This window comes from Protomyctophum parallelum (assembly GCF_964188405.1).
Source record: "Protomyctophum parallelum genome assembly, chromosome: 1".
Lineage (NCBI taxonomy): Eukaryota > Metazoa > Chordata > Actinopteri > Myctophiformes > Myctophidae > Protomyctophum > Protomyctophum parallelum.
Genome location: NC_139697.1, coordinates 33,205,444 through 33,222,437, shown reverse-complemented (window position 1 = coordinate 33,222,437; position 16,994 = coordinate 33,205,444). Strand labels below are relative to the sequence as shown.

Here is a 16,994-nt window from a genome sequence, read left to right as displayed (position 1 = left end):
TACACTGTCAGACTGGTGCCCCTATGTCCAAAAGTTAGCAAAAGTACTCCCAAACTTTCCAATTATAATGAAATAAAATAATAACATTGGGATCACATATCTTAGATTCCACTGAGTGCAATAGATCATTGATGTACTGTACGACCCCTACTTGTACCCTGCTTTCTATCTGAAGAATAGTAAAGATGCCTCACAAAGTCCATTACAGTACTGCAGTGGTTCCCAAAGTGGGGCCCCTCCCCTCGGCAGCGGAGCGCCTGACTGACCGCCGCTGCCGGAGAATGCACTGGCTCCTTCATTCTTTCTCCATCGTCTCATTCTCCTTTTAGTTCAACATAACGCCAAACCATGTTGCTACTCAGGTGTGTTGTTGACAGACAGGCCAATAATCCACACAATCAAAGCATTGTTTTCGGGGCTCATCTCAGACAAACATTTCAAGACGCAGTGCCAAGTACTTGGTACTTTTTCTGTGTTTCTTTAATCTAAAGTGGCAACATTAGAACCACCCTATGTGATGGCAGAACCCCACGCCTGTGTATTTTGATTACCGTGTAGTCCATGCATTTAAAATGTCTTATAGTTACACAAGCATTGCTCTTGTGAAGCAGTTTTGACTAATAGGAGAAGTGTTTAAAAAAGATCTCTGTTTCCATTTTGCAAAGGAGACAGATGGGCAGAGAGATGTGCTTTGGTGTGACTACAAGATGGCGGAAACGTCAAAAAGAGAATTGTGAATGACCCATTGGATGTGTCCACAGAAATACCGCTTTGTAACACCCGCAGTACTGTAAATAAACCAAATAACGAAATAAAATGAACTGCGACGCAATGTGCCGAGCACCAGACGTACAGATGTTATTGCTTGCTGATCTGTGTTGGAAAGCAACAGTAGCAGGAGGTTGAACAGTATTTGCTCGAAAAGCTTGAAAGCAGCATGGATTGTGTGTGAATGCCTGAGCCCTTCAACTTAACATTTGAATGGAGTTGTTGATCTTTGCTGTGCGATAGCACTCCATGGCAGCGCTCTCATCTCCCGCACTATTATCTTTTATGCTTGAAGCCTTATATTTCTGACTGAAATGGGTTATGATGACACTGTCATCTACAGTTTTTTTCTTAGAGGGCATTTTGGGGGTTATTAATCATACTTTTGTGTCTAATTTGTTATTGGTTCTGAAAGTGCTGAATGTTCTTGAACAATAGCAGCGGGAGTTTGAAATAGTAGACGCATGAGAACCTTGAAAGGAAGATTGCGTGATTGTCTGAGTCTTTCAAGTTAATGTCAGGCAATCACATTTGAATGGAGTGGCTGGTTTTTGCTGCGCAATAGCAGTCCTTGGTAGTGCTGTCATCTCCTGTGCTATCATCTGTCATGCTCTTTTGGAAGTGGACCCTGCTATCATGAGTGTATTTCTTTGAAGCTTAGAGGGTGAATGGAAAAGAAGACAGACATGCACATCCCAAACCCAAAATTGGGCTGTGCCGAGCGACTGTCAGTGCAGGATGAACGGAAAACACATTATAGAAATAATATAAAACGCTTGCACGCCGTAGTGCTTCATTGCACCCAAAAAACATCGGTGACTCTTTGAGCTACATGCTCTTCATCAGTCCGAGCACTGAGAGACACTCATCTTATACAACCAACAAGATGACATAGAAGGCATTGCAGCTGTAACAGACAACACACTCAATCTCGTGAAGCTTAACCCATTTTATCCTCGGTACCAGGCTTTCATTTTTGTTGGTGCAAAAATTGAAAGCCTGGAGGAACGCATTGGCCGCTCTGGTCTAAAAGTGGGAGTCAACCCTTCCGGGTGGGCGTCGCTCCAAATGATGTGACGTAGCGCTGCACTAGGGGGGAGAGGAGGGGCCGGGGGTGACGGACAGATCGATGAGATCCAATCAGGGCCTGTGCAAATCTCAGCCGCGACCCGCCCCTCTAGACCAGAAACCTAACACGTTAGCTCAGGCTAAACCCATTTAGACTTGAGGCCGATTCTAAAAGGCTTCTAAATCCTAACCGTTTTCTGAAAAACCCATGTTTCTATGTCAGTGGTTGAGACATGACCTGATGAAGATCACATAGATGGAAACGTCAGATTGCTCAACCTATGGTGTGCGGGCTCCATCCATCTTCTACTGAAGTATTCAGCCGGTCGGTGTGCGTATTCTACTGTTCTATGTCAGTGGTTCTCAAACGATTTCATGTTAAGGACGAATTATATGTAATTGGCCCCGGACGGACCCCAAGAGGTGGAATACTGATAGCGAGAACAACATCACAGAGACGCAGATGAAGGCCATTGTCAATCTTAAATGTGCGTTTTGTGTATTCATAAAGTTAAGTACATGCACAGTACGTATCATCTCTTGTATGACACAACGTATTGAATGCTTACTGGGGTTCAATGACGTCATGCTCCAACAGTCCGACAAACTGGGAGACATTTTGGATCCAATGCTGACTCCTGTAGGAACACCTGTAGGAAGAAGTAATTCCCAAAACATACAATAATTGCTGGTTAGCTCCAACTCCACCAGCTGTAACTACTGTAGAGGTTAGATGGCAACATTTGGAAACTTTGGGGCATATTACCTCAGCAAATCATGCGTGTGTAATTTTGCCTACAGTATGTTTCTCTGACGTGGCCCATGTTTTGATCCTCTTTATTTGTCCTTCCCCTTCATCAGTGGTGTTCAGCCAGTTCACCTACTTCCAGACGGCTCTGAACGACGTGGTAGAGGTGTACGACGGTCCTACGCAGCATGCCCGGGTACTGAGTTCCCTGTCTGGAGCGCACACAGGTAAACACACGCATGCACACACGCATGCACACACGCACGCACGCACACACGCAACCACAAACGCAACCACAACAAGGGACCATTTGCATGAAGCAGCACGTGCGACGGTACAGCGTACTACTGGAGGTGTTCATCAGCAGCAGCGGCGGGATCCGGAGGGACGAGTGTGATTTAACTATCGTCTTCGATCTTCCGTAATTTTTTTCTCCCAAACATGACAGGAGGGTAAATAAAGTGTTGTTTGAGCCAGACCACACATTGTGGGGTCCCTGTTAAACCTCTAAGCAAAAGTGCTGACACAGGCAGAGCTGCCGTGGTGGTAGGTGGGCCCCTGAGAGCTATGAACAGGAGTCAATGGAGACGATAACAACAACTAAAGAGGCACTGGGGTAACATGCTAGACCGGCTGGCTCCAAACGTGCGCACACACATGGCAACTGAAATGCACACAACACAGTACATACGCATTGACATTGCAGGTGAACCTATACAGCACGAGTATGACACAGAGGTGCACTTATGTTCTGACACCCTTATGTTCTGACAAATAATTTGGGTAGGTTTGGGTTTTCCCCACTGTAAATAATTGTCGTTTAACTCAAAATGTTGTTTTTTTTTTAGAGGGCTACAGAAAAAAAGGCAGTCCAGTTGAAAAGCTAGCCGAGGCCGGAGGATGGAGGTGTGTTCTGGGAATTGAAAGGCAGCAGGTTAATTGAGAGGTTTAACAAAACGGACAACTTGAATGGTTGTGCTGAACCTCCCATCGATGCAGGGCGAGGGTTGAGCGAGAGAGAGTGTGCAGGGTTGTTTCTTGTTTTTTTCTTTTTCTTGAGGGGGGTCAGCTTAGCTTAGTGACTAGACACTGTGGGAGGGTGAAGAAAGAGGAGTCCCACCCACACGTGCACACACACACACACACACACACACACACACACACACACACACACACACACACACACACACGCACACACACACAGAGAGCCTCTAAACATTATGCACGTGTGCATACAGTAACATGCATTATGCATGAAAATGGTTAATGTGTCCCACACATCATCAGCACATACATTATGCATACATGAATATGCATAATTATGTGCACACATGCATACTGTAGCACCTGACACAAAAAATATAGAATGTTGGGATTTCACCTACTAGACAAGTACACTAGACAAGTTATGTCCACGCCAGGACGTAACATTTAGGTGGTGCATGGCACTGCATAATTACTCCACCACCATGATGGTGTGGGTGGAGCAGTGTTGTTTTCGTCGACTACATTTTTCACCAAATAAAAACTAAATAAAAACGAATCTATGATGACTAAAAAACTAAGACTAAATATATTGACGCAGCTCGTCGCACTGCGACGCGTTGTGACTGTGAGCTTGTAGATCTGCTATTTTCAGCATGCAACCAACATTTTTGTCGACTAAATCAACTGTAGATTTAGTCGACTAAAATCGTATGACATTTAGTCGACTAACACTAGAACATGTGACTAAAACTAAATTAATTATTCAAAAGACTATATGACTAAAACTAAAATCAAAATGTACTGTCAAAAACAACACTGAGGTGGAGTGATTGTGTTGGTAATATACACCAGGCAAGCACTAAGGAGATATTGGACTCTCACTCGATCCTCGGCATTGTTTTCGTCATTGTAGTGTTAGTTTTGAAAACTGAGCTATGATGACTAAATACATTGACAATTTCGTCAACAAATACAAACTATAGACTAAAATGTTAGGAGTAGCTATAGAGATCCAGAATAAGTAAAAGACACAAGTCATTGTACACTTGCATGTTGAAAGTGTAAAATAGTCATTAGGATGGCATCAAGGCCCTCCAAAATAATTTTTAGTCGATTAAATCAACTGTAGATTTAGTCGACTAAAATCGTATTATATTTAGTCGACTAAAACTAGACTAACACTAAAACATTCCAGGTGACTAAAATGTGACTAAAACTATATGAAAGCTATCCAAGAGACTGTGACTAAAACTAAAATAAAAAAAACTTTCTGTCAACATCAACACTGTGTCATTGGGTCTTTTCCGTCTGGCGTGGCATGGCGGGACGGATCGCTCTTTTTCGCAGGAAAGTGAAAGGTAGTGGTCGCGGATTTAACGGAGGCAGTGTAGATAAACACGTGGAAATTAGAGGAAAGAAACGGGTTGAATAAATGGACCACTATGAAGTGCAGGAAAGATAACGGTGGGGCGGGTGACGTGGTACAAAAAGAGTCAATAGAGAAATTTAAATCTAAATGCTAATTTCTAAATTGATTTCAACCAAGCCCTTTGTTACTAACTTGGTCCTCATTTAAAATGTGATTGGAAAGTAAATTTTCGTTCATCTTCAATTCAATTTGACCACCTCTCTGCGGGTAACATCAGCGCACTTCACATTATCTGTGTTACACTGTCACCGTACTCCCCGATAATCATTCATTTGCAAAGTGTAAAATACGGTTTCCAAAGTATATAATCCCCAATCCCCACTTTACTTAATCCCGTTCAAGTGCAGAGAGGATATAGGTCTGCTTTAGAAAGATTGCGCCGTTGTAATTTGCCAAAGTACCTCAAAAGCCCAAACTGTCCTTGAGCAGTGCATGGCAGCCCAACCTGCTGACTGTGTGAACCAGCCTGCCATTGAAAAGTGAGCTCACATGAACTTCAGAGATTTGATTCAGTTAACAGTGGCTCTGTATCAGTGTCCTGTGACATGGAGCAAGAAGCTGAGATAACGTACTGGAAATGCATTATTATGTGCTTTTGTACAGTTTTTGTTTCTACATAATGAGAAAGAGTAAGTGATTTTCTTAAAATTAGTGTTAAAAAGCTCTATATTGTGATAGTACTCATTGCTATCGAGTGTTTGTTCAGTAACATGAGTCTCCATGTCTCTCCAGATTTTTATTAAACAGAAAATGCATTTTTTTTTACCAATTGTATCCAATCAGGATAGAGAACTCAGCCAGGATACAGATTAAACAAGTGGAATTGTAAATTGTGACACAAAATGAGCAGACAAATTTGTAACTGGACCACTATAAAAATTAGGCTGATAAATGGCTACTCTCTCCTGTTTGGCTGAACTCTTGTCACCTACCTGGAAATGTTATGTTTATTAAACCCATTGAACAAAGACTTTTAAACACATGAATCCGGATGTCCTGATTCTGGGCATGTGAGGGCAGATTCACATTGGCCAATGATTCTAACTGTATTCAATGCTTTCACATTGCATCGATCCGTATCCGAGTACGCTTCAATCGGTCCCGAGACTACCTCCATGCGGTCCCGGGAACGGTTGGGTGGTCCGCTCCGGGGAACGGTACACAGCATTCACACCACAACATCTGCCAAGTGGTCCCGAGTGCATAACCTAGGACCATAGTGTGAATCTGCCCTAGTTTCTACAAGGACGATCTAAAAGCTTCCAGCGTGTTGCCAGCTTAGATCATCTAGCTAGTTTCCCTCTAGTCATTTGGTTGGACTGTCAGGGGTCACTATACTATGCTGAGTGTCTTGCTCAGACAGGGACACATCAACACGCCCGCATGGGCAGAAAAGGGAGGCGAACCACTTAACTTCTGATTTACCACACAGCCTCTCTCTCTACCTCAGCCAGTTACGGCCCCAACAAATTATTCAAGCGGAAGCTGAGAACTCGGCTCATCACGTTTTACATGCTTGTTAGTTCATTTTTCACGGCATGGCTGTCCCTACCACAGTAGTTGGATCATTCATATGGAGTCACCCGCTGACACACCTTGTTTCTTCTGTCTGGATTAATAGCTGCCCACTCAGGCATTATGAAACACTGTCACCACGACAGCAAAGACTTCCTCTTAATAATCTACCCAGCATGCCTTGCGGCCCCCCGCGGTGAAAACCGGAGTAAATTGCGGGACTGTGCCGTCCGAGTTCGATCAGGACACCGACGGGAACAAACTGTTGACGGGGTTGCCTCAAGGGCACCCAAATGTAAAGGGACTGAGGGGTGGTACACAAACACACATGAGGAGTCAGGAAAGCACGCACAGATGGGCAGTGGTGGCCTAAGTGTTAGAGGAGCGCCCTTGTTGATTAAACACTGTTAGATTAAACAATGTTAAATGTATGAATCGCTTTTGGGTGGCGACAAAATAGGAAAATAAACCTTTGTTCCATTGGATCCAATTTACGAGCTCTTGTTTATACTTTTGATTAAACCCCATGTTAAAATGTCCTAATAGGTGTGTGGACCACCGCAGCCCTTGGGAGAAAATGCACATACAGCATGGAGTGCATATGCACATTTTTGGGCATACATTTTCATCACAGCAGATCGTCACAATTTTAGTATACTGTACAATTACATTAATGTCATTGCTTTTCTTTATTTATTTTTCTCCATTGCTCTGTAAAGCACTTTGAGCTGCATTTCATGTCATGAAAGTTTTATTATTATTATTATTATTATTATTATTATTATTATTATTATTATTATTATTATTATCTATCTTATGAAATAGTTTACAGCATGTCAAATGATGATACTGTGCAAGATGTCTGCCCAACAGCGCCAATATGATGCCACTTTGTGTCATGTCATCTGTCTGTTGTTTTCATGACAGGAAATCCATCAAAGAGGCTAACATATATTATGACAGCAGTAGCACCATTACTTAGCCTATACATATGCTGTTCTAATTTAAGCTATGTTAAATATATTGTATCTGGGACCCCAATTCACACGGTTAATTTCAACACGGTATGTCAACGTACTCTTTATTCTGTTTAATTCTGTTTAACTGTTTGCATTGTTACGTTCTACTTCAACATTACGTTATTGTCAACAATAAAACCGTGACCAAAGCCATGAACAGATATTGAATGGAACGCTATGACGCTGACATGTGCTTTGAATGTTTACAGTGAACCACATCAGGTTTTAACTCCTGGACTGTTATATAACGTTACAGGCGCCACTTTTTATAGTTTTTATTATAGGCCGTCGCTTCGTTTGTTCTTCGAGCCTGCTTGTCACTTATTTTGTTGTTGTTGTCAGAGATATGAGCTGCTGTAACACCTTAATGTCCCCGTGAGGATGCATAAAGTAAGAATCTACCCAATTAAAACGTAGCGTCTCTGGAGGAGGTGGTTTCCACGTTTGACGACAGGTCTGTATCGACCTTTTCCCACTGATCTCATCGTCTTTCCGCTGTCAGACTATTGTCATTAGCAGCTTTCCAACCACGCACCACGTGGAACTGCGACGCTTAATCCATGCTCACCGAAAATAGCTGATCTGCACGCCGCACGTCACAAGCTAGCATCGCATCACGACAGTGTGAGCTTGTAGATCTGCTATTTGCCTCATGGAGCTACTGCTGTAGGTTTGCATCTGGAATTTGAATCCAGCTCTACTTCAATTTGTATCTTTTGTAACAGCTACAAACGTCTGATTTGCTTTGTAGCTTCACGTCGCTCATGGCTTCCATTGTAAAATCCGAAAGTAACATGAAAAGGGACAGTGCAGGCTGCAGGGTGTTCTGGGTGTATGCCAAAATACAAGTTAACGAAATGAAAACTAATGACAAAACAGGCAACTTGAAGGCGACTCCCCCGTGAACACTGGTCAGACAGTGGTCAGTGGCCTTTGACCGTGTTATCTTCCAAGGCAACATCTTGCTTCAGAGAAATCGATTATAATTACAAACTCTGATGTTAACTTTGTTTCCCCTTTATAGGCGAGTCATTGCCACTGGCAACCACCAACCAGGTCCTCATTCGCTTCACCTCCAAAGGTCAAGCCAGCTCCAAAGGATTCCATCTGGTTTATCAGGGTGAGGCGTCGCACGCATGCATGCCTCTCTCTCTCTTCTCTCTCTCTCTCTCTCTCTGTCTCTCTCTCTCTCTCTCTCTCTCTCTCGCGGTGGTCGAGTACAAGTCAAGTCTCAAGTCTTTTAAGTCGAGTCTGGAGTCTCCTTTGGTTTTATTATTTTAATTATTTATTTATACGACATAGCCTATGGCTGTACTACAGTTGATGATGATCTACACACCCAACCCGAATTGAAAAATGCACATAATGAATGTTTATCAGAATACTATAGCTACATTAATTTAGGCCCCTAAGTAGGCCTATCAATCAAATCAATTGCGCACATGCTGTGTTCAGTGTGTAACGAGAGAATGCTCAACCACAGACATTCCTCGCTGTTCTCAGTCACAATAGTAGTTAGCCAGTTTCAGGAAAGGCACAATGTACTACTCACATTGGCTGTTAAAGTTCCAACCTTCCCATGGTTCCATTTCCAGGACAGGAGTGAATAGCCTAAACGTCATGCATACTGTATATGAGTGTACTAGCCACTCCCAGACAGATGGAGGCTGCCAGACATTGCCTGCAGCAGTACAGTGGAATTCAACCATGCGAAACACGGGTGGCAGACACACTAGTGAGGGGTGACATACACATACACACGCGCACGTACACACACGCACGCACACATGCACGCACTCACGCATGCACGCACGCACATCAGTGTGTGTGTGAGTGTGCATATGGAACAGAATGGTTTGTTCCGTTTGTTCAGGATTTGGACCCTTCCAGGTCCATTTGGCTAATGGACCATTAATGGAACTAATTGTATACGCTCTCAGAATCTAATTACGAGTTTACAGTGTAACTGTACTGCATCTGTAGGCATGTTGATTTGGTTCTACGCCGTTGTTTACTGTACATGCTCCATGAACAATGCACCAGAAAACACATTCGCTACAGATATCCAAAGGCCAATGCAGCTATACAGAAAGTTTAATTAATAATTTACGTTTATCCTTTTTAATTTTTTGAGTGGTGCAACCACTCCAAGGAACAGCAATGTCCGTGTTCACCTATGTGTTCACCTATGTGTCCGTGTGACGTTTTTATTTTTTGACACAAAAACAGCAACGCAAAACCATTCGGTGGTAAAAGATATAGCTGAATATCCTCTTTAGATATACTTAGTTTTTCCTTCTTAAAAATCAATGCATTGATGTCAGTGCTGCGGGTTGCGAGCTGTCCTCCTTTGTCCTCTAATCGCCCATCTTTTATTTATTTTTTTCATTCCTTCATCCATCATCTTTCTCCTCCCGTGCTTAGCCGTGCCAAGGACCAGCGCCACGCAGTGCAGCTCGGTCCCCGAGCCCCGCAACGGGCGGCGCATGGGCAACAACTTTGCCGTGGGTGCCGTGATCCGCTTCGAATGCAGCCCGGGCTACGCGCTGGAGGGCTCCGGCGCCATCGAGTGTCTGACGGTGCCAAACGCCCTGGCACAGTGGAACAGCACCATACCCAGCTGCATAGGTAGGATGTTTGGAGGGCGGGGCGCGCACGCACACACACACACACACACACACGCAGACACACGCGCACACACACACACTCGTACGAAGCGCTTGTCCGTTTTTCGATATATTTCCGTGTGTCATTTTCCATTTGTCTTTGTCATATTCCCAAAGTGTGGAGTGTCTAACTAGACAGATGCAGGGCTGCCAGACATTGCCTGCGGCGGGTACAGCGAAACTCAACCAGGCGACACACAGGTGGCACATACACTATCGGGGGGGTTATGCACACCCACGTGGGCGGAACACGCTCGCGCACACAGACGCACGCAGCACACACAGTTGAGCAGATGCTCACCTCTGTGCTCGAGTGCTGTCGCCAGATGTGCATCCAGCAAAACAAGTATGTGTAAGTGTGTGTGTGGGTGTGTGTGCATACTGTACATATTATGTGTCCACTGTTTGGCAGCTGAGCTACAGGGTGGGTGGTTCTGTATCAGTGTGTGGGTGGCCTCGTGGCAGTGGTGGGAAAAAGCACTCAAATGTCGTACTTGAGTGAAGTAAGTCCTGTATTCAAGATGCGCTTGAGTAAAAGTACAAAAGTTTCAGCATCAAAATGTACTTAAAGTACTAAAAGTACAAGAATATGAGTAATAGTAATATGAGCATATTTCAGAGTGTCCACGTTGTAATGTGTACAAAATATTTTGAAAATAACCTTCAAATCTTCAAATGACCAAAATGTGAAGTGTGTATGTTTTCTAATCAAAATCAAAATCTCCAAAGTAATCATTAACTAAAGTTTTCAAATAAATTGCACAGTACCTTGAATAGAGGAAGGGAGCGCTGCCGTGGCCCTTTGTGTGTTGAACTGAATACAGGTGCTCGTTGGCGAGGTTAAACCATGAAAATAAAGAAGAGGATCCAAGGCACTCTGTGCCAGTAAGGTGAAAAAAGCCTTTATTTGCATGGCAAAGATCATTACGCAAAAAAAGGGAGGTCCAACGCGTTTCGGCAACCAGCCTTCGTCAGGGTCCCATAGTGAGTAAATTGTACGGTACTTGTACGGTAAATGTACTTAGTTATACTTTACACCGCTGCCCACTTGTTAGTGCCGGTTTGTGTGTGTGCGTGCGCGAGCATGCACTGCATGTACTGCAAGTGCATGCGCTGCAAGTAGGCCATGTATGGCCTACTTGTGTGCAAGGTGCACGTTGGCACCTCGACAGAGTGCATTTCTAGTTAGTCTTCTCTCTGTGTAAACAGTAAGTGTTGGCATAACTCACCCATGAGAGTCCAATTGTACCTTCTGTGAGTATATTAGGCGTAAATTGGGTGATAGTATTTCGGTAGAACAAATATTGTATCACAGAAATACATTGCTCAGAAGTACAAATATAGCCACTAATTTACTTCACGGAATTAAACATTTGGAACATATCATCAGCGCACCTGTGTGTGGTGAAACTACCGGGGAATCGGGGATGAGACTTGATCAGGTCAAGGATGTAATGTCCTCTGCTACAGCTGCACTGCTCTGCACAGTTTGACTGCGGGATTAAATAATCATGAGCTCCATCTCCCTGCCTAGTTTTCACTAACCTTTGAAGTACCACCGTGCCGACATCATCGTTCCGTTTCATGATAATCCACCTTAATCGCTTGCCGTAGTGTCGATTGATAAGCCAAAGTGGCGATCAACAACACAGAGTGGAGGAGGAACGCGCCCGCACCGCACCACCACATTGGGCCTCAATTTCCCAGAACCCTTTGCATGCCAGTGCGACGGATGTTTTCTCCTATGACATCATCAAAACGCTTCTCCTATTCCACTTTGTCCGATGGAAGTCTTGAAACGAATTAAAAACGCGAATTAAACAATGAAAACGTAACTCTTGTAACTCGTTATTGGGAGGGGAAGCTGCTGTACATCAATTAACTTGTGAATGGGAGGGAACGTGTTATATATATATAATCTTAAATTCACTTTGGATTTTCTTTTGTTTTAACCCATTTTGGGTGGGAACCCCTTTTGGTGTTAGCATCATGTTATGCTTTAGCTATTGAAAAATAGCAGATCTACAAGCTCATAGCGCGCCACCGAGTGGCACGCTACGAGCTTGTAGGTCTGCTATTTTTGAAAAATCGAAGAACGACTGACATAGAAACATAGCTTTTTCAGAAAACTGTCAGGATTTAGAAGACATTTTTAGAATCTGATCTCAGGTCAAAATGGGTTATGGGGTGGTAGAATAGAAATCATATAGGAATGAAAAGTACACTTTTGATCACGTTTTCGTGACATGCATGCTACTGTATTTACCCATGCCATAGGGCATAGGCTCTACATTCATTTGCTATTCAGGACCATGGAGAGCGACACAAAAGCCCAGTCACGCACCTTCACTATTATAACCAAGTCCCACACATTCAGCACCATGGATAGCGCCACACCTTCACTATTATAACCAAGTCCCACACATTCAGCACCATGAATAGCGCCACACCTTCACTATTATAACCAAGTCCCACACATTCAGCACCATGGATAGCACCACACCTTCACTATTATAACCAAGTCCCACACATTCAGCACCATGGATAGCGCCACACCTTCACTATTATAACCAAGTCCCACACATTCAGCACCATGGATAGCGCAACACCTTCACTATTATAACCAAGTCCCACACATTCAGCACCATGGATAGCACCACACCTTCACTATTATAACCAAGTCCCACACATTCACTATTATAACCAAGTCCCACACATTCAGCACCATGGATAGCGCCACACCTTCACTATTATAACCAAGTCCCACACATTCAGCACCATGGATAGCGCCACACCTTCACTATTATAACCAAGTCCCACACATTCAGCACCATGGATAGCGCCACACCTTCACTATTATAACCAAGTCCCACACATTCAGCACCATGGATAGCACCACACCTTCACTATTATAACCAAGTCCCACACATTCAGCACCATGGATAGCGCCACACCTTCACTATTATAACCAAGTCCCACACATTCAGCACCATGGATAGCGCCACGCCTTCAGCACCATGGACAGCGCCACACAAGCAGATGAACATCAGGGCACTGTCTGGTTCCCAAACAGTTCGGGACCCATTTGTGGGTCACGGACATGTTGTTATGGGTCCCCTTAGTTATTTGTTTCCTATTGGTTTTTAATTATTATTTCAAAAACAAAATGTTCATGAATGAATCGTTAATCAGTAATGTGATGAAATGAAAGAAAAATCTAAGACATTTCATAGAGTGAAAATAGCCACGCTGTGAGCTTGTAGATCGGCTATTTCCACTAGTTTGGGTCCCGGGCGAATATCTAATTTCTCTTTTGGGTCACGGGCTGAAAAGTTTGGGAACCATTGTATTAGGTATATATTTATAATATAACCATTGTATTAGGTATATATTTATAATATAACCATTGTATTAGGTATACATATTTATAATATAACCATTGTATTAGGTATATATTTATAATATAACCATTGTATTAGGTATATATTGTTGGTATTTAACTCATAATTGGAGTTGAATGTTCTGCCTCATCTGTCTAGGCCAGCAACGTGGAGTAATGACAAATATGTTAAAGATGGAGTGCCACAATTTTTCCAGTTTTTCATGTGTATATGAGGTGACAGTACTTCATTAGACACCCTGGAGTCGTTTTTATGTCCAATGATGTATTCCCTTTGTGATCCCTCCCCCTTTATCATACAACTACAGCTGTGGGTGCGGCTTAAGTTCAGGTGGATCACCACCCATCACCACCCACCAGGCAAACCAGGCATACTCAATAAAAACGACATTTTAATTAATACTGTACACTTTCTTACTCAACAATAAGATCTGATGATCATGTTTTAGGGTGAAACAAAATCATGGCACTCCATCTTTAACAATGGACCATTTTCAAGCATGCATGCCTGGATTTATATTCACAAAAAAGAAGAAAAAATAATAATAACAATAAATGGTCCAGTCTCTTTGCACGCCTCTATAATTTGCTGAAATAACACCCATGACTCGGAGTAACGTGCCTAATGTATGATGAACATGCCAAATCCACTGATCCGAGCCTCCCTGTCCACCTCTGTCCTCCCTGTCCCCCCTGTCCCTGTCTCCCCTCCTCTTTCCCCCTCTCCCTGTCTCCCCTTCTCTGTCCTCCCTGTCCCCCCTGTCCCTGTCTCCCCTCCTCTGTCCCCCTCTCCCTGTCTCCCCTCCTCTTTCCCCCTCTCCCTGTCTCCCCTCCTCTGTCCTCCCTGTCCTCCTGTCCCTGTCTCCCCTCCTCTGTCCTCCCTGTCCTCCTGTCCCTGTCTCCCCTCCTCTTTCCCCCTCTCCCTGTCTCCCCTCCTCTCTCCTCCCTGTCCTCCTGTCCCTGTCTCCCCTCCTCTGTCCTCCCTGTCCTCCTGTCCCTGTCTCCCCTCCTCTGTCCTCCCTGTCCTCCTGTCCCTGTCTCCCCTCCTCTTTCCCCCTCTCCCTGTCTCCCCTCCTCTGTCCTCCCTGTCCTCCTGTCCCTGTCTCCCCTCCTCTGTCCCCCCTGTCCCTGTCTCCCCTCCTCTGTCCTCCTGTCCCTGTCGCCCCTCCTCTGTCCTCCCTGTCCTCCTGTCCCTGTCTCCCCTCCTCTTTCCCCCTCTCCCTGTCTCCCCTCCTCTGTCCTCCCTGTCCTCCTGTCCCTGTCTCCCCTCCTCTGTCCCCCCTGTCCCTGTCTCCCCTCCTCTGTCCTCCCTGTCCCTGTCTCCCCTCCTCTGTCCTCCTGTCCCTGTCTCCCCTCTGTCCTCCCTGTCCCTGTCTCCCCTCCTCTGCCCCCCTGTCCCTGTCTGTCCTCCCTGTCCTCCTGTCCTGCAGTGCCATGCGGGGGGAATCTCACCCAGCGGACGGGAACCATCTTGTCGCCCGGGTTCCCCGAGCCATACCTCAACAGCCTCAACTGTGTCTGGAAGATCACTGTTCCAGAAGGATCCGGGATCCAGGTTGGACTCTTTGAGTTAATAGCAGAATCTAGTATGGAAGTCCTTAAGTTGGATAAGCAATGACACAGTGTTGTTTTCGTCAGGACTGACGATAACGTAAATGACGACGTCAACGCCCCTTTTTCCAGGACTAAGACTGACTAAAACGAACGACACTAAAATAATTCGGGACAAGACTGACACTGACGAGCTAAATACCGTAGCTCTGTTTGATGACGATGACGAGACGTGTGTGTGTTATTGTTGACAAGACGAGGCTACACGAAAATGTTAGTGGATTGACGAACAAATGCATGAAAATGTTCCGCCAATAATGTCACTGCTCTCGCCGCTAACCTCCTGTCCATTCTCCTTTCCTAGTTGGTCACGCCCATCTGCATGCATGCACACACACACACACACACACACCGTCCCATTTCGACTCCGTGTGCGTGTGCGTGTCCTCCACCAGACTGGGGGAAGCCGGCACCGCTGACTCCGCTGAGATCACTTTGCTTGTCCTCGTGGATTGGAAATAGGATTTAAAAGGCTATCCGATGATAGCGTGGATTACAGCACAGTTGTGTGCAATTATTCAATAAAGAATTCACATATCACCGCACCTCGTCAAGCCTCCAGTGTCGGCTCAATGCGAAACATGTTGCACCGAGCCTAGCCTGGAAGCTAACGTCAATCAACAACAGTAGCTCTGGTCGATAGTGTAGTTAGGAGTTCTATGGTACTTAATTTGATCCTTTCCCCTCACTCACACCCGCGGAAGCTGTGCAGCCCCTCGTTTTTAACATAAAAAAGATGTGAAAGCCTACTTTCCTCCTTCTAACACTATGGATCAGAGCTAATGTTATTCCAACTCCCAGTAGCAGTTCAAGTACCCGACCAGATGACATGGTTTCTAACTAAACGGTTATGGCCAAATAAAATGTTAAATCTGCTATGGCTGTTACTGTATGGAAGAAACACAGAGGTGTTTTCTTATGGTCATGTCACATATTTGCTGCACCAATTGAAGCCCCCCCCAAACCCTGTAGGATGCATTCCCCAAAACTCTCAGAGACATACCCCCACCATCCAAACCTTCAATATTACTTTCCCCAGCTATTTATTTGTATTTCCTTTAATAAAGTTGTTTTTGATTCATGTCCCCCTTGTAAAGCATTTTTCGGTACTCAGAAAAGCTGTATATAAATTATTAATTTTGAGATATTATTACTACAAAAACAATGTTTTATTGCTTAAACTTATGTATTCACTATTCATTGATTCACTAGTATACCAAAATCCATAAAAAATGGCTCTCTCACAGTTCTTGGGTCAAATAATGATATGCGATTAAAATGTGATTAATCGAGATTAACTACAAAGCCTCTGATTCATTAGATACATTTTTTTAATCGAGTCCCAGCTCTAATTAATACCTGTACGCTATAGACATTTTATTTAAAGACATTTTTAATTTTTTGACAAACTGGACTAAAACCTTTTACTAAAATGACTAAAACTGACTAAAACCCTTAGGAGTTTCCGTCGACTAAAACTATCAAGGATAGAAATGACTAAGACTGACTAAGACTAATTAAGCATTTTTCCAAATGACTAAGACTGACTAAGACTAATTAAGCATTTTTCCAAAAGACTAAGACTGACTAAATCTAAAAAATTCCAGCCAAAAACAACACTGCAATGACAGTAGGGAACCACTGCTACCGCTAACACCTGGGATGGCATATTTACAGTTCCCACATGTGCGGCGGTGGGGGGACATGCACGATGAAGAAGAAGAAGAAGTACGAAATTGGACAGGTTTTTAAACAAGCGTTTTGCCCTTGACAGTCTGCCCGG

The 16,994-nt window shown here is 44.1% G+C and overlaps 1 protein-coding gene across 1 annotated transcript in view; it reads left to right on the top strand.

Annotated features, from left to right (window-relative positions):
- Positions 1-16,994, top strand: part of csmd2 (CUB and Sushi multiple domains 2) — a gene marked incomplete at both ends in the record, with an annotated part of 400,982 nt that overhangs the window by 284,921 nt on the left and 99,067 nt on the right. The window contains 4 exons of the mRNA XM_083776184.1: positions 2,698-2,811; positions 8,559-8,654; positions 9,959-10,162; positions 15,031-15,155. Of these exons, the coding sequence (XP_083632310.1) occupies positions 2,698-2,811; positions 8,559-8,654; positions 9,959-10,162; positions 15,031-15,155 (539 nt within the window). The remainder of the gene's footprint in view (positions 1-2,697; positions 2,812-8,558; positions 8,655-9,958; positions 10,163-15,030; positions 15,156-16,994) is intronic.